This window comes from Canis lupus, chromosome 5, assembly GCF_048164855.1.
Source record: "Canis lupus baileyi chromosome 5, mCanLup2.hap1, whole genome shotgun sequence".
NCBI lineage: Eukaryota > Metazoa > Chordata > Mammalia > Carnivora > Canidae > Canis > Canis lupus.
Window position 1 is genome coordinate 30,648,758 of NC_132842.1, and position 17,631 is coordinate 30,666,388.

General features: G+C 47.1%; 1 protein-coding gene across 3 annotated transcripts in view; it reads right to left on the bottom strand.

Moving 5' to 3' along the window:
* Nucleotides 1-970: 970 nt before the first annotated feature.
* The window catches only part of FBH1 (F-box DNA helicase 1), a 47,190-nt gene continuing 30,529 nt past the window's right edge, over nt 971-17,631 (bottom strand). For all 3 annotated transcript variants that reach the window (XM_072825908.1, XM_072825907.1, XM_072825909.1), the window contains 6 exons: nt 16,514-16,589; nt 15,734-15,931; nt 15,027-15,152; nt 13,154-13,260; nt 1,950-2,081; nt 971-1,467 (listed from right to left, as the gene is read on the bottom strand). In XM_072825908.1, the coding sequence (XP_072682009.1) occupies nt 1,297-1,467; nt 1,950-2,081; nt 13,154-13,260; nt 15,027-15,152; nt 15,734-15,931; nt 16,514-16,589 (810 nt within the window). In that variant the 3' untranslated portion in view covers nt 971-1,296. The remainder of the gene's footprint in view (nt 1,468-1,949; nt 2,082-13,153; nt 13,261-15,026; nt 15,153-15,733; nt 15,932-16,513; nt 16,590-17,631) is intronic.

Consider the following 17,631-nt stretch of genomic DNA (forward strand, 5'->3'; position numbering starts at 1 on the left):
TGAAGGCCAGGGAAAATTGTGACCAACCCAAATTCAAATTCCTTTCACTTGCTCTTTTATTCTGAGTCACCCATTAAGCATTAATTAAGGCTAGACCAGGAATACTGGCCGAGTGGATGAAATAGCCCCATCCCTCTGCCTTCGACGTCTCCCACCTCTGCCTTCAGGTCCCATTCTGTGAACGCTCCTCAATATGCAAACATTCACTTGGCATTCGCCCTTTTAGAGCACCCCTAGCCCAATCCGACAGCACGCTTGCTTTACTCACCGGCCCGCACTCTAAGCTCCACCAGGCTGATGGAGGAGGCTAAGGGGAGGCTGTGACAACGGGAGCTACGAGGCCTGCTCCTGGACGCCGCTTGGTGGCCTCAGAGACTAGATGTGGTGAGCTCTTTGGGCAATGCCGTGCCAACTCCCCCACCTGCCATCTGCATCCCTGAAGTGCTGCATGGCAAAAACGTAAAAATACCAGATCCATGTACATCTAGACGATGGGAGTTTTGTCATTGGTTTCTGTAAGAACAGCTTTATTACAACATCCACCCAGCATCCCCAGGCAGCGAACCAGGTAGCAATTTCCCATCTCTCCCGAGGCCCCTCGCCCCACCCCCTCGGTGGCCGGACAACTCCACTTTTCTCTCAAGGGTTTCTGATCCTCAGTTCTACCTTTGGGAAACACAAGAAGTCTGGCTCTTGTCACTTTGTACTTGTCTTTTCCTGTGTTATGAAGCTTCCCTGTTTAAACCGTGCACCCCGTGTAATGACGAAGGCACACACTAGGTCTCATCGCGTGTGATTCCCCACGGCACAAAACTCTCTGTGTTTGATCTGTCAGCTACCACCCAGACATGAAGTCTCATACTCTGCTTGGTGTTTCGTGTGAGCGGGGGCACAGGTGTTGAAAAGAGTAAGCAGGAAAAAGAGAAAGTTCAAAAACAGCAGGGCTGAGGCCAGGTGTCACACAGTGGTATGCCAGTGCTACAATGCCTGTTTAATTGAAACCTTGTAATAAAAGTTTAAATACATAAAATGTTTTGTTTTGTTTTTTATCAAAAGAACATCCCCCGCGTCCCCAGCCTGATGCGCATAGAGGAGGGGCAGTGCAAACTGGCTACCTACAGGGAATAGAGAAATGGCAGGTCCAACGCTCGTTGGCTTCGTATTCCTCAAAAAAAATGCTCTGTGAGTGAATTCAGAGTCTCAGGTGAGTGAGGACCCCACCCCACACTGGCTTTCTTCAAGTAACTGGAGTCCACACAAGGCATTCTGTACCGTGGAGAAAGCTCCTCTTGGCTTTCAGAAGACAAGGAAGAGCAGGGCTTCATGTCTGGGCAGCACTACGTTCTCGACAGTGCGTTCCATGGAGTGCACTTGCTCAGGGGAAGCTGTCAAGAAGGCCAAGGGCCCGATGCGCTGCTCCGCGCAGGAGTGGCACAGGTAACCACCCTTGTTCTCCTTCCTGTTGCTCTGCAGTGAGGGGGAAGGAAGAGGAGTTAGGGGGGTGATCGGGCAACAGGGATTTTCCACAAAGGGACCAGGTGCCATTATCCTGATGTCTTCAGAGCCGGGACAACCTGAGGTAACCCATCCCACAGCACGGCCATCTAGGGTAGACGCACCTCTATCAAACTCCCTTGGGGCAGAAACCAGCTTTTGTCATGGCACGGGGTGAAGAGGCCAGGAAAGCTAAACAGGGCGCCCCAGGGGAACAGTGGTCCTGTAAGTGTGGGACCACATCCCCCTCTCCCAGCCTGACTCCTGACTATACCGCCTGTGACGCAGAGGCTGACCTGACGTCTCCTGTGCCTTGCCTGTGAAAGGCTCCTAACGAGGATTATATACACGTTTCTCTGTTATCTCAGCCCCGGTAAGCACACGGCTCACATGTAAGAAGAAGCAAACGACTGAATCAAATTCTACGGAAAGCAAAACCTGCCGAGCCCACATACATAAGTGATGGGGAGCTTCTTCATGGTGAGCACAGTGTCCACGGGGATGGCGTTGTTGCACTGCCCCACGCAGCAGCGAACCACTCCGGTTTTCAAGACATTACTTGTCAGCTCTGCTTGCAAGAAGTACTCCTGATGACAAAAGAGAGAGAGGATAAAAGCAGTGTCTCTGCCACACTCCGCTTGGAAACTCCGATAGCACTGGCGCGGGAAACGCTCTTCGGACTCAGCAGAGTCCACCCAGGAGAAAAGCACTGACTGCCCTCAGTTTTTCTGCTTTTTCCCTGCCTGTAAGGTGGTCTCCAAGACTGAACACTTAAAGCACTTCAGCTGGATTCTTGATAAAATGGCCAGTTTAAAAATAAAAGGTTTAATGGGCAAACATGTAAAAAAAATAAAAAATAAAAAATAAACAACTATCGGCTGTAATCTTATTTCAGAACTGTCTCTGGATTTTTATCTCATGCTGACCTATCTGGAATCATTAAAAATTATTTGTACAATGACCTTCCAAGCCAGGTGGGCTGAAACGGGGAACCTTAAAAGATCTGCCCGTATTGACCTAGTGTGTTGCCTCTTCCCAGGCTGTGGCTGTAGGAGTGAGCAAATACTTGGCCTCCTCAAGCTTCAGCCTCCTCATCTGTAAAATGCAGATAACGCAGTGCCTGCCTCATTTGACTGATGTGAAGGAGATATACTCCCCCATGCTAAGTGCTCAGGGCCTGGCACCCAGAGCAAATGTGAATGACCTCCCAGACTGGAAAAGCCACAGGGACAGGGACAGGGACAGGGACAGGAACAGGGACCAGTGTCTCATCTGCTGCACCCTGGCAGAGTTTTGTGGCTGACAGCAGAACCACAAAATCTGCTAACCAAGTAACTATGATTTTCAATTTTCTGGACTACAACGGGCTATTGATCTACTTTTGGCAAAACCTATATCCAGTATTTTGATTGATTTGGCTTTCTCTCGTGCAGGATCTGTCTGCCTGCTACAGAAAAGAACAGGAAATATATAAACACTCCTGTTCCCACCAGTAACTGAGGGACAACTAAACCAGGAAATCCTTTCAAAGCAGAATGACAGGTTTTGCTGAAATTCCCTTTGCCTGTCATCTCTATTCCACTCTCAGGGGTAGCCAGTGTCATGAATTTGGCATGCACCCTTTTTGATCAATCCTTAAAGGCTTTAGGCTTACATACATGTCCTAGAATGTTAGCTTATCATCTTGCAGGTATCTATTTACATAAATGATCTACTTTGAGTTTGCTTCCCATCTAGCTCATCTAAGTGCTACACGGGGCTCAATCATCCCACTCTTTCCACATTTGATTCAGCCATTCAGCTTCCAAATTACTGCCCACAACGCAGCAACGGACATGCTTCTATATGCCTTCCCACCCACCCATGCAAGAGTTTCTCTTTTTACAAACTTTCTGAGCAGGATCCACACCAAGAAATCTACTTAGCATCACAATTCTAAACACACATATGTACATATTTAAAAGAGCCAACAGTTTCATGAAAGAGTATTTAACCTGGAGTATAGTCTTTGTCTTTCGGATTTTTATTTCAATCTCGCCTTTTTAAAAAGCTTATCATAACTCACTAAATTAACTTCATAAATCATGAACAGATTGCAACCGACACTTTAAAAAGCACGGCTCCAAAGTAGCGGTTCTCAAACACTTTGGACTTGGGACCCCTTGACACTACTAAACAGTATGGTTTCCAAAGAAGGTTCATGTAGGAGAGTTTCATCTATTAATATTTACCACCTAACAAAATTTAGGCTAAGAAATTTTAAAATGCTTATTCTTCTTAAGAATCACAATTACAGGGGATCCCTGGGTGGCGCAGCGGTTTAGCGCCTGCCTTTGACCCAGGGCGCGATCCTGGAGACCCGGGATCGAATCCCACATCGGGCTCCCGGTGCATGGAGCCTGCTTCTCCCTCTGCCTATGTCTCTGCCTCTCTCTCTCTTTCTCTCTGTGTGACTATCATAAATAAATAAAAAAAATAAAAAAAAAATCACAATTACAAAAAAAAAGAATCACAATTATACCTATCATGTTAACATATTTTTATGAAAAACAACTGCATTTTCAGGGGAAAAAAAAAACTTCGAAGAGTAGCATAGTTTTTACATTTTTGCAAATCTCCTTTTGTGTATGGCCTAAAGGAAGACAACTGTCCTGTCATCTCTGCTTCTGTGTTCAGCCTGTAGTGACAACATATGCCATGTGGCCTCTGAAAAACACTGCACCTGAGTGAGAGGGCGGAGGGCTTCCTAGTATCCTACAAACAGCACAACATATGTATGAAACTGGCAGCTGAAAGGTCGAAAGGACTCATAATCATGGCTGCCAATTTTTTATCCAAGCCTTTTCCATTTGCCCTTAAATTTCTCTGACTCTCCTCCTTTTGAGGCTTGCCCCCAACAACGCCTTTCCTTGCTGCATACTTGATGTCTCTGTCTTTGCTGTGCATTGGGCAGACGAGCTTGGGTTCGGCTTCAGATCTGGGGAGCCGGCCAGGAGCTCTTCGCTGATGGCTCGTTGCTGGCCAGTGGCACAGTCTGGTGACTAATCCAAGCAGCTGCCTGGGCTCTCTGTTCTAAGGTCTGTCCCTGGGGCTTCATCCTGACAGAGTGCGGCCAATATTTGGTGTTTAACTCTTGTGGCAAGGAAATAGTTTTTGGGTTCCATTTGGGTAGACATCTCTTGGGGAGTTCTTCCTACCTGATGGCACACCAACTTGTTTCTTCCTCCCATTTGGTTTGCTCTTAGGTTTCCTCCTCCTGTTCCAGTGCCTCTTAGCCTCCTTTTCTTAAGCAAAGGCTGGAGAAGCTGTCTGGTTCAGCCTGTGAAGCCCTGACTTTGGGGAAGAACCAGTGCGTACGGAGTCACTCAGGACTTTGGTGTGCTTGTTGCCTTAGCTTTTGGTATCTTTGAATAAAACCAGCCATGTTCTACTTGAAAAATGGGAAATGATACTTTGCCCCACATGCAAAGTCTACCCTCTGGTCTGCATTCTCGAAAACTGGGCATCCATTTTTTGTGACACTGGTTGGCTACAAGAGTCATTAGACTCTGGAGAAAAATGACCAACAAATCCATAAATCATATAATACCATCTTACAATTGTTTTGTAAAAGGGAGGGATTTGGAGATTGGGCCTCTAAGATTTTGACGACATCTTGTTCGTGTATTTCTGTGTTCGTGCATGTTGTAAATGTGAGCTATTTTCTCTACCTCCGGATGGTATTTTTTTATGAAGATTTTATTTATTTATTTATTTGAGAGAGAGAGAGAGAGAGAGAGAGAGAGAGAGAGAGAACGTGCATGTGAGAGAGCAGGATCCCAGGGGGAAGGGCAGAGGCAGAGGGAGCTGGACACACAGACTCCCCTGCTGAGTGTAGAGCCCAACACAGTGCTCGATCCTGAAACCCTGAGATCATGACCTGAGCCAAAGTCAGAGGCTTCACCAAATGAGCCACCCAGGCACCCCTCTACCTCTAGATGGTTTGCTAAAATTAATTTGTAAAACATATCTAGTTTGTTTAAAGGCAAACGCTTGGAAAAAATTGGGCATTCAACTTAGAAAGACTAACTTAGACTTAGTTAGAAAGACTTAGTTAGAAAGACTAAGTTAGACTAAGTTAGTTTCTTAGGAGAAACTAACCCAAATGTTGTTTGGAAAATACTTGGAATTAAAGTTAATTTAAGGTTGTTGGTTTACTGGAAATAAAGGAAACAATTCTGTTAAGCTTTAGAAAGTCTGTAAGAAGGGAAATCTTTGGAAAAGAATTTTGTGTATTGTCAGGACTAAGACCATGGAGACTCACTATGTAAAGTCTATTAGAGCGTGATCGACACCTGGGGGGGATAATAGGTTGGGGAGAGGGGGCAGAGGAGAGGAGAGGGAGCACAAGATCAGATAGCAGTGGAGCAGTGATTCGGCATCAACAGAAACCTTAGTGATTCTCTGAGGTACAATCCAAAAGTTGGATTACCTTTCAGGACATCCTACTCTGGGGCAGATAGTCATGGGATGTGACCACCTGGGTAGAGGGCATCCCTGGTGGCAGCTGAGGGCTGTGGGCCGAATTCCCCACAGCTGAGAGTCCTCACTCCTGCTAAAGATTTGGAACTAATGGGAAAACTTCATTCCAACAGATTTTTGCTTGAAATGTCACTGGTCCCGTTTGATCTTCCAGATTTAAGGCTGTGACTTCCAGCAATTCAGTAAAATATTTCTTTGGAAACAAATATGACATTTATCTTTTTCTCCCAGCCAGATGCCTCCAGGATTCAGAAACTCCCAGTGACTATTCTTATTTTCATAGCAATGTAATTATTTCTGTAAGTTCAGTAAGAATCTGGTCTCTATGACAGAACACAACTGGAAACACTGGTTATGTTACCAAGGCTTTGACAGGCATGTCACAGTTAAGGGACGCAGGCAAAGGCTCAGACGTGACCAGACAGCTCTGAGGAACTAAGGATGACTTCATGGAGCCAATGAAACCCCCTGGAAAAATTGGCGTGGACCTTGTCACAGGGTGCCCAGCAGCCTTGCTATGGGAATAAAGGGTACCTCCTGGCAGGTGCAGGAACCTCAAGGTATTTGGGGACTTCAAAGACAGGAATTCACCCAAATCTGTAGATATTGCAGACAAAGTGTGGTGGCAAGTATTTGGCTTGTCTTCTTCACCTTGAGACGCTGTTAAAAGCTCAATCTGATACTCCTATGGAAAGTTCCAGCACAGCATATTTTTAAAAACAGTAACAACAAGCCAATCACTATTCTGGCCATGCTTAGGTGAACAATTAGGCCAACTGTGTTAAAACTGGACTTAATTTTACAAACAGAATCATCTTCATTTGGCTATCTTTGAAAATGAGGGTGATTTTACAGAAACTGTTACAATTACACACCTCCATGGGTGTTAGATTCTAGTTGAGAATTAAGGGTCGTTGAAGGTTTGCCTGCCTGTTAAACTGGACTAAGCCTTGCTGGCTGCACTGTGTCAACTAAGAGCAGCCCTTAGAGGTGAGGTGGCTTTGGTTAAGCCCCTATGATGTGTTACCTGGAAGGTTCTTTCTACACTTTCCATGACTTAGGAATTCCTGACAAGGCTCACATTAGGGGGTTGGACACAGGTACATTCACTATGTCTGCATCAGGCAGGTTGACATGCCCCACAGATGTGCCCTTGTGTGGCCTGAATCCCAGACAGGTGGTGGAGGCATCGAGAAGACCAGCTCCAACCTCATCAGCACCATATGAGGTACTGCCGACCACGGTTCTTCAGGGAATGAAGCTGGGAAGGCTCACAAGCAGATTACTGAATCCACAGGTTCCCTATACCCCGTCAAGCAAGGACAATCTCCCAAAGAACCCTGCTCGCAACCGAGAGCCTCCAGTGGACCTGAAACTACTACTTAGGAGAGCTTGTCTGAAGAAAGCAGTTGATCAATACAACAAGCTACCCGGTTACAACGACTCCCCTGAGGCCCTAGACAAAACAAGATCAAATGCCCTATGAAAACTAGTAACCAAGGTATAAAAATCTCACTAATGCAGGATGTTGGGTTTCAACCTGGAACTAAAGCGTTTTTCTAAAAGAGAGCAGGCTTCCATTCCTCAAACCCTGATCTCTGCCTCCTTTGAGCAGAAAGTAGGTGCTGGGGTCATCCTTCCAAGTCCCTCAGGAACGAGGAAAGACCAAAGACAGTGGGGACTGAACCTCAGAACAAAGGGTTAGCAGGGCGGTGCCCAGGCCTTTGTTGTGTGCCTTCGGATTTTCTGAGTCCTTGCCTTCTCTCCGGCTTCCAGGAGGCAGCTGGAGGCTTACTCGGCCCTCCTCCCCCCTCCCCTCCTGTGGCTGCCTCTTGAAGAAACCCATTCCTTGCTGCATACTCATGTCTCAATGACGGCGTCTGGAGACATCAACGAACGTGGGTTCAGGGACATGCATAGTATCTGCGTGAGGAGCTAGGCTCTGTCAAGTGCCCGGAAGGCCCTCGACCACACTTTAGAACCAGGGTTGGCTCCAGCGAAAACTCCTGAGCAGTGGCGGTGCACATTTTCCCACCAGTACCAGGATGGTGCCCGCCTTCCATATGATTTTTGCCAATAGCTGAAAAGGTCAAATGTTTTCATTTTTACCAACGTGATTATTTTAGTTTGTGTTTCCTGGGCTATGACAGAGGGGTTTTTTTGTTTTGGTTTGGTTTTTTATTCTATGCACTGGCCACAAGGGCTCCTTTTTTCTGTGAACTTCTCATTTGTATCTTTTACCTACACAACTACTAAGTGGCCTATGTGTTACAAATCTATAGTTCTTTATGACCTTTGCCAGTCCTACTCTCTGCAGTTACATAAGCTCCAGGAGGGCAGAGATGGGTTTTGCTTGCTGCCAAACTCTGAGAAAACTTGGCAAAACACACATCTCAAAGGATGTTTCCTAAAGATTAATTAAATGTTGCCTATTACTTTTTCGCCCTGAAGTTTTACATTTTGATATAACTGTTATAGAACTTACAGGACTTCCCATTCTTATGTCAAGGTTATGAAGAAAACCTTCCTTATCCTAAGGTATTTTTCTGACTTTTTTTTTTTTTAGATTTTATTTATTCATTCATGAGAGACACAAAGAGAAACAGAGAAGCAGAGACACAGGCAGAGGGAGAAGCAGGCTCCATGCAGGAAGCCCAACATGGGACTTGATCACGGGCCTCCAGGATCACGCCCTGGGCTGAAGGGGGCGCTAAACCGCTGAGCCACGGGGGCTGCCCCTTTTTCTGACATTTCTAAAACTGTTTTCTTACATTAGGTCTTTAATCCAGTTGGAATCTATGATGAGGGTATAAAGAATTTAACTTGACTTTTTTCCATATGGAAAGCCAACTACTCCAGCACATTCTTTCCCTACCATGTGTAACTCCTAGCTATGACAAGTGAAGTTCCCACATATCCTTGTAACTTTCTGGGAACTCCCATTGACCCGTCTCTTCTGCTTTCATTAGCATGTCTTTACACTCAGACTATCCACCCACAAGTTCCCACACTACATTCTTCCCCTGACTGGCTATTCCTGGGCTATCCGTCCATGTGAATTTTACAATCAGTTTATCAAATTCCACCAGGCTACAAATCCTGTTGGGCACGGACCATGCTCTTTAGGGAGAACTTCCACTTCCCATACATAAATAAGATCTTTACGACACAGAGGAATCCCACTAGGCAAATGAATCGTCTCACGGTCTATTTCTAAAAGCTAAAAAAAGAAAATGAACCTTTAAAACCCCAAACATAATGGGAAAAATCAGTCTTCCTATACGGACAATTAGTTTGAAGACAATCTGTCATTGCTGCGCTGACAGACATGGTGCTACGGTGGGACAGAGATAACTTCCCATCTGGCCCAAGGCGTGATTATAGCACGTGTAAAAGCGGTAGACTCTCCAACTCCCCAAATCTTGCTGGTGGATCTAAAGCTGACTAATGGCATCCCTCCCACACAGTAAAGTCCATGAGATCGTGAAGCATACCAGTTTTGTTACCTATACTCCCCAGCATGAACTTCAGTGCTTGGCACATAACTGGGTCTCTATAAATCTACTTTGTCAACTGAGTGAATGGGTGAATCGATCAAGCCCCTCTCCACTCTTTAGTGACATCCTGGTATCGACTACTTCCATAGGTACAAAGACCGTAGCTGCTGGGAAACGCCATCATCCAGGGAACTGCCAAGGGGCTTATGGCACTTGGTAAGGTCCAGGCAGAAGGAGCAGTGCCAGTTGCTGCAAACACTATCCCAAGGAAGAAAAGCAATGCTTACCCCAAAGCTTCATTAGAAGCCGTAGCCTTCAGGAACCCAAAGCCACATGATAACACTACTTCCTTAAATGCTTCCAGGCTGCTTTGGTTTGAAACACACTGGTTCTTTATATGCAGTTAGGTCCTTGGCTTATGAAGTGCCATATGTATAATCCTCACCAACGCTCTGTCATCGTCCCCATGGCAGAGAGGAGGGCACGATAGCTGAGAAATTAGTCACTTATGTAAAAGATCACAGAGGTAGATCACAGCAGATGTGGGACTCAAACCCAAGTCTAAGTCCAGGATCTGTGCCCTCCCAGCACCAAGCAACATGAGTCGCTCTGTCCTACAATCTGTAAATACAAAGCTACATGGCAAGGAGGCACACAACAACAGAACTTCTGTCAGGTAAAAACCACACCTCAAACACTGCTGAATGAATGGGTGCCTGCCATGACTCCATGCTCCTCCTCAGATGGCAGTTCTCCCCTCGATACCTCCCCCTCCTGGAGCTGAACGTCTCAAAGACAAGTAACTGCCTCAGAGGACCCCTGCATCCTCCCAAACCACCACAGCAGGTACCCCATCAGGCCACCAAGAGCCATCTCTAACCCCTCCTCTGGGGTGTAAGTCCTGCCATTGTGCCAGTTTTACAGATTAGGACACAGAAGCACAGAGTGCCAGGTGACTTGCCCAGAGTGTCAGGCCGAGAGAGCAGAGCTGTGAGCCGAGGCAGTCTGACCCAGGGCCTGTGGAATCAGGACCCCCAGCCTGAGGCCAGGAGGGATGCTGCTTTCATCCAGAGCACAGACATTTCCTGAGCACCACCTATGTGCCAAGCACTGTTTTGAGGACGTGCCTGTGCAACGTGCATTACGAATCTCAGATTCTGTGAGTCAGAACTCTGTCAGTTGAGTGTCTGCCACTGGCTCAGGTCACAATCCTGGGGTGCAGGGATAGAGCCCTGAGTCAGGCTCCCAGCTCAGCGGGAGTCTGCTTCTCCCTCTTCTCCTCCCCCTGCTTGTGCGTACTCTCTCAAATAAATAAATAAAATCTTTAAAAGGGAAAAAAAAAAGAATCTCAGATTCTGGAAGGCTGAGAAGCTGTCTCTGAGCAACCAGCAGGACTTCATGACACTTAATACAAAACTGTAATGATTCCCTTCACTTCCTCAAAACTTAAAGAAACAAAGGAACAAAAAGGCTGGGAATGAGCTACATTTTCTACGGGGGTCAGAGGAAAAAGAGGCTGCCTGGCCAAATCTTGGTTACGAGACCAAAATGGTTTCTCACTCTAGGTAGCAGGAACCAATGGCTCCTTCTGCTCCAAAGCCTCAGCATGCAGGACTCCACCGTTCATGTGCTTTCACATTCTCTAAATTATTACCCTACTCCCATCCACAGAGCCTTCAAAATCCCCACAGCCTCCCCGCTGAGCAGAGGGTGGACTTAGCCACTTCCAAAGAGGATGTCTCCAAACAGAGTCGCAAGCTGTGATAAAAAGCAGAAGTATTCCCTCTCACGCAAGGACTTTCAGACCCAAACATCTGGGCACATGGATGGGCCACGTTTCTGGGGCTTCCTCAGAGCACTTCTGTGAACAGCAGATGTTTTCCAACTCAGACTCAGTAAAGGGGGAAGTATTTCTTTAGATTCCATGTCCTTTTCTTTATGAGGAAAAATTCACGTTCCCCATAAAATATACATAATAACCAACTGATGAGTATTTAACTAGCTTTATTTTTTTTTAAGATTTTATTTATTCATGAGAGACACAGAGAGAGAGGCAGAGACACAGGCAGAGACAGAAGCAGGCTCCATGCAGGGAGCCCAATGTGGGACTCCATCCCGGATCCCCAGGATCACGCCCCGAGCCAAAGGCAGACGCTTAATGGCTGAGCCACCCAGGCGTCCCTCAACTAGCTTTAAAAAGCCTTTCCGACTCCTCTATGTACCTGGTGGGAGGCTGAGGTGTCAAAATCTCTGTCAACAATTTGGCAGTATCTAGAAAAATCACATATCCATTTATCCTTTACCTAGAAATTGAGATTCTAGAATGTGTTCCCCAGGACACACCTGCAAACCAGAAAATGACTTGTGCCTTGTGACGCCTTGTGGCGTTATCAATGAAGGCAAAGGACTTGCAAAGAACCCAGCAGCCATCGTGTGGGGCCGCGCCAACCACGACATGCTGACCCAGTGAGTACTCCTCAGCAGTCTCAAGGGATGAGAAGAGCTGTGTGAACAGCAACGAGTGATCTCCACACACATCTCTCAATGACAATAAAAAGTGATTCCTGCCCTGAGGTTCTGGTGGCACTGCTTGGACTCCACAGCTCCCAGGGTTCTCATCCCCTTGAGAGAGCGTGAGATTCGGCGCTTCTGCTATACGAAACCTTCTCTGTTCTCGAGATGGCAGAGAAAGGAGTATTCACGGTAACTTTTACACTTAAGTTCTAGGTTTTGGCTTAACTGGTTCACGGAAAGATGGACTAGACAACCCCCGTGAGCTCAAGTGTCTGCTGAAGTTTCCAACTGGGTTGAAATGACTAACTGGCTTCTCCTCCCACCTCTGAAAGGCAGGAAGGAGCTGGAAATAGTGGTGGGGCAGGCTGGTTTGTAGGGGATAAAGAGCAAGTGCCCACACTTTCCCCACATCTCAGCCTGCATATTCATTCTCCCCTCCCCCAGGGACATTCCCAGGAAGAAGTCTGGTGGTGGCAGCAGCAGCAGTTGTGGGTTCAAAGCAGCAGTTGTGGGTTCAAAGTTGTGGGGACTAGGGAAGGGGCGAGGAGGAGGGCAGACCCAGAAAACATTCCTGCTGCTGTTGCCCCAAGAGTGGTGAGCACAAACTGAGCAAGGGAGAAATTAAGAAACCCGTGAACAGGGGCGCCTGGGTGGCTCAGTGGCTGAGCATCTGCCTTCAGCTCAGGGTGTGATCCCAGGATCAAGTCCCACATTGGGCTCCCCACAAGGAGGCTGCTTCTCCCTCTGCCTGGGTTTCTCCCTCTCTCTCTCTCTCTCTCTCTCTCTCTGTGTCCCTCATGAATGAATAAATAAAATCTTAAATAAACAAAATCTTAAAAAAAAAAAGAAAAGAAACACATGAACACAGTTGATATTCTAAAAAGAACACTTCAAGCTGAATCAGGAAAGAATTGAGAAAAGAACCTACATGTTTGATTTCAACTCTTCCTGCACTGAGAGCCCCTGTCCTCTTGAGCAAAAGAAGCCCCTTCTCTTTCAACCCCAGAGCCTGAACCAAAGGCCTCTGCAGGCCTTTGGTTGACCCCTTTCAACAAGTTTGATCCCTTACTGAAACCCAGTAAAATCTGGATGTTGCTAAATTAACTTGTGTAACTGGTTCCTCTTACCCCAGCTAAAGTCAAAATGTTCTCCAAAGATTTGGTCATGATGAGACGCTTCTTGGCACGGGTTACTGCAACATACAGTAAATTCCATTCATCCTCAGAAAACGACTCTAAAGAAAGTGAAGGGAAGAAAGGTATCAGCTCAAAAGCCTCCAAAAATAAACAAAAACCTCACAGACTGGTGGCACAAAATGCTGAGTTTTAATATGTGCAGCTACTGGGAAATCCCGGGAGCCTGATCACTGGTCATGCAATATCCATCATGCCTGGTGCATGTTTTCATTCATCCTCCCAGGTCTCTTCATGACAGTTGTGTGGGACTGATGGGGAAACTGAGGCTCACAGGGCCCAAATCACTTGGACACATGGGCCAAGGCTGAGCAAGAGCCCAGGGGCTGAACTCAAGGTTGCTAATCTCCAAGGTCCACATTCTTCCCTATTCCTGACACTGTCTTTCTCTCCAACCCAGTCCAACCTGGAAATGTCGGGCTATCATACAACAAGCAGAGAAGAAACACACATCACAAGGCTCTGCTGCCCCTGAAGCCTCTCCCCTGACAGTCACCACACCCAGTACAACAGTGAGAACGCAGCATCGAGCGGCTATCTGTGAATACACTGAAAGCCATTCAACTGTGTGCTTTATTTTTTTTTAGGATTTTATTTATTTGAGAGAGAGGCAGAGACTGGGACAGAGAGAGCATAAGGGAGGTGAAGGGCAGAGAGAGAAGCAGACTCCTCGCTGAGCAGGAAGCCTGATGTGGGACTCAATCCCAGGACCCCGGGATCACGACCGGAGCCAAAGACACTCAACCGACTGAGCCACCCAGGTGCCCGACTGTGCGCTTTAAATGGGCAGACTGTACGGTATGGGAATTAGACCTCAATAAAGCTGTTATAAACAAAAAATTATATAAACAGGCACTGGCCAGTAAGAAAAAAAAAAGGTAGCAGCATATTAGATAAACTTTTCTTCACCCAATATGGAGCCACCGTTGCCTAGGGCCCCTCCCTCCCCCAACTCTGCTCTAAGTTATCTTCAGCACCACGTCCTTCTGTAATGTTAGGAATGTATTCCACCAGAGACCAGGAGTTTTTAGCATTTCTATTTTCAGGCTGCCAATGTATGCTATGCCCCAAATTCTGAGTGCACGGTTAATAGAATGTTTGTTTATAGAAAAACTTCACATGTTTTAATCCTAAGATTTAAAACCAAAATAATCGCACACTCAGAGCATAACAACTCGCCTTGAGTATAAATTTATATAAAAGCAGACAAATGATACAAAGTGCTTATTTTTTTTTTATGATTTCCTGGCCCCTTTAGTAAAAATGAGATTTAATTTTAAAAAACAACACTTGGGGGGGTGCCTAGGGGGCGCAGTTGCTTAAATATCTTGATTTCAGCTCAGGTCATGATCTTGGGGTCCTGGGATCGAGTCCTGTATTGGGCTCCCTGCTCAGCGGGGAGCCTGCTTCTCCCTCACCCTCTCCCCCTCCAGCCCCTGCTCTCTCTTGCTATGTCATTCTCTCTCTAAAATAAAATCTTTAAAAAACAAAACCAACAACACTTTGGTGAGCAGGTAAATTGTATGTTTTTAAAGCTTCTATGAGGCTGGGTACCCAATAACTGATGGTGAAAAGCCCAAATCTGAGAGTTAATGCCAGGGGGAACAGGACCACCATAAGCACAACCCTGCCCTACTGGCAGCCCTCGATTTTCAAAAACACACAGTAGGACAATAAAAAACTTAGAACCAGGAGGTGGGTGTTTTTCCTTTGAAGAGGATCCTGCCAAGAGGCCACACCACCCAACAAAAAGCAAGGCAACCCAAGGAAGCACCCCCAGCAGGCGGCTCACACAGAGGCTCCTTACCAACTCGGAAGTGGGGCAGCTGTGCGAGGTTGTGCCTGGCACAAGGCACCTTCACAAAATCATCCAGAACATGCACAGTGTCAAATTCCAAGCCTTTGGCTTTATGCACGGTGCCCAAAATGTACTCTGGAATAAAAAGAGAGCACAGTTAGATGGGGGCTTGGCAGGGGAAGGGACCAGAGAGGAAAAGAAAAGCGGGCTCTTCCCGCTAGGCTCCTAAAACTAAGGATGCGGCCACAACATTTCCTCACCTGCATGTTGCTCTGGGGGAAGGGGGGCAAGGGGAAAACAGGAAAGAACAATCAGGAAAGAAAGAAAAAGAGAGAGAGGGAGAGAGAAATAAAAAGATGGCAAAAGTGGGAAGTTCACGGTGGGCGCGTTAGTACCCGAATCCCACCTTGGAGCTCGCAGGAACATGCCCACCCCCTGCATCTGCGGGCAAAGGGACAGAAGAGCCCCGGGGGGCCTCTAGCAGAGTCAGAGTCATACATGGGGGCAGAGCTGAGACTGGAAGGCCCCCTTCTGCGGCCTTGGAGCCAGGACGGAAAGGAAGGGCCCCTGGGGAGGAACAGCAGCTCTGCTCCCCTTCCTCCCAGGCTCCCCGGGATGCAGCAAAGCCCCACCGGGCCACCTCAAGTACTCCCGCAGGAAGAAGACCATCTGACCCTCCTCCCGCTGGGAAGTGAAGAACCCACTGTTGTCCACACCTGCAAAGTCCAGGTCTTCTATGTGGCACTTCTCTATCCTCTCCACCAGCTCTGGAATCCTGATGTTATACTTTTCAACGACTGCAATCTTGGCTTCCAGCTCCTTATCCTCGGCTGCCGTCACGTATCTCTTGAAGCCACTAAAGCCTTCCCTGTGTACCCATCTTCTAATAAACCTGTCTTTGATAACGAGGTTCTCTGAGGAGGACACACGTTCGGGTTAACACGACAGGGCTCGGTGAGCTACCACAGCCACAGCTCCCCATTCCTAGCCAACAGCACCCTTGAAAACCATCCTGAAGCTTGGAGATCCGGGTTCTAGTACCGACTCCTTCACTAACCTACTGTGTGACCCTGGGCAAGTCCAAAAGGACCTATGCCTTAGCCTCTCTGTCTCCACACTGAGGCTTGAGGGCCCAACCCTTGACATCTTCACCCACTTCACAGGGATGTGAACCAGCGCAGCGTGGAAAGGAAATGCACTGCAAGATGTTAGCAACAGCCACATGGGGCCCATGCAGAGGTGTCAGTGGGGCAGCTACAGGGGCAGACAGCCTCCGGGACCAACAATAGGAGGAAGTTCAGACTCCTGAGACAAGGGTCTAGAAGGAGCTCTCGGTACCTCTGCAGACAGGAGACCTCAGCCTCCCACTCCAGGTGGCAAGAGAGCCACACTAGCTCCACCTCTTCTCCAGGAGGCGACTCCGAACCAGCCCACCCGCTCCTGGCCCTCATCACTGGCATGCTGCCGACTGCCACCGCGGCCACGAGGGTACTCACGTTTCTTCCGTTCTTCCTCTGGCTGAAGAAGGATCCAAATATCAATGATTCTGTCCAATCCAAATGATTTAATCCCCTGAAAAAGTGTTTTGGTGGCATTTTTGTTTTTTTGTTATTTTCCGTTTTGTTTCGTTATTGTTGTTTTAACAAAACAGGTGAAAGCAAATGTAGAGATGGGATTTTGAAATGAGATGTTTTCTTGCAAATGGATCTCAGATCACACCCAGAGCAATCAGAAAGGAAGGAGGAAATGTCATCAAGCACAAGGGCACTGAGGTTACCACGCAGCCTGAGCACTTGGGATTATCAAGTGCGAAGTGACCTCAAACTCTTCCTCTGTTTAAAAAAAAAAATAGGGTGACAGGGAAGACCCAGCTGTAGGTTGCTCTCTTGTCAAAAAGGGGCACCTGAAACCATCTACCTTTCAGGAACAGAAACACGGCTGCAGTGGAGACTCCAAGGATACCTGAACACTGCGTGCGGAACATCAGGACTTACCACTGTGTCTTTGGAGGAAGACCTAAGCTAGAGATGCCCACAGGTCCAGACTGTCGTGTGGTTTAAAAGCTTAGCTCCTGGGGGGGTGGGGGAGCCCTGCCTGTATCACAGCATAGCCCCTTCTACCTAAAAGCACATGCCAAGCACTGTCCAGGACCCCCGCGCAGAAGAAACCCGTGACTGAGGCACCACCCTCCAAGGACCTGTCATCATTTGGGGAAGAGACATAAAAACCGCTGACATCAAACAGAGACTGAAATAAGCCAGCACATATCGTAGTTGGAGAGCAGATGTGATCGAGAGTGCTGCCACATGCTTCAGGCGACACGTGGGTGTGACAGAGGGACCACAACCACTTACTGTCTACCATGCCCCACGTGGGCCACACTCCAAGAGTGCTATTTTCTAACAATAACAAAAAATGCTTAAACTACGCTATAACCACTAGATGAAATACTGTAGTCGTTCACGTAGAAACATGAAAGAAAAGATGCTTACATGTGGAGTAAAAAAAAGAACACATTTTTAGGTACATTATAATTCCAATTATGTAGAAATGTGTGTCTATAAAGACACAGACATGAACAGCAAAAGGGAAAATTGTTATCTGAAATACTGAG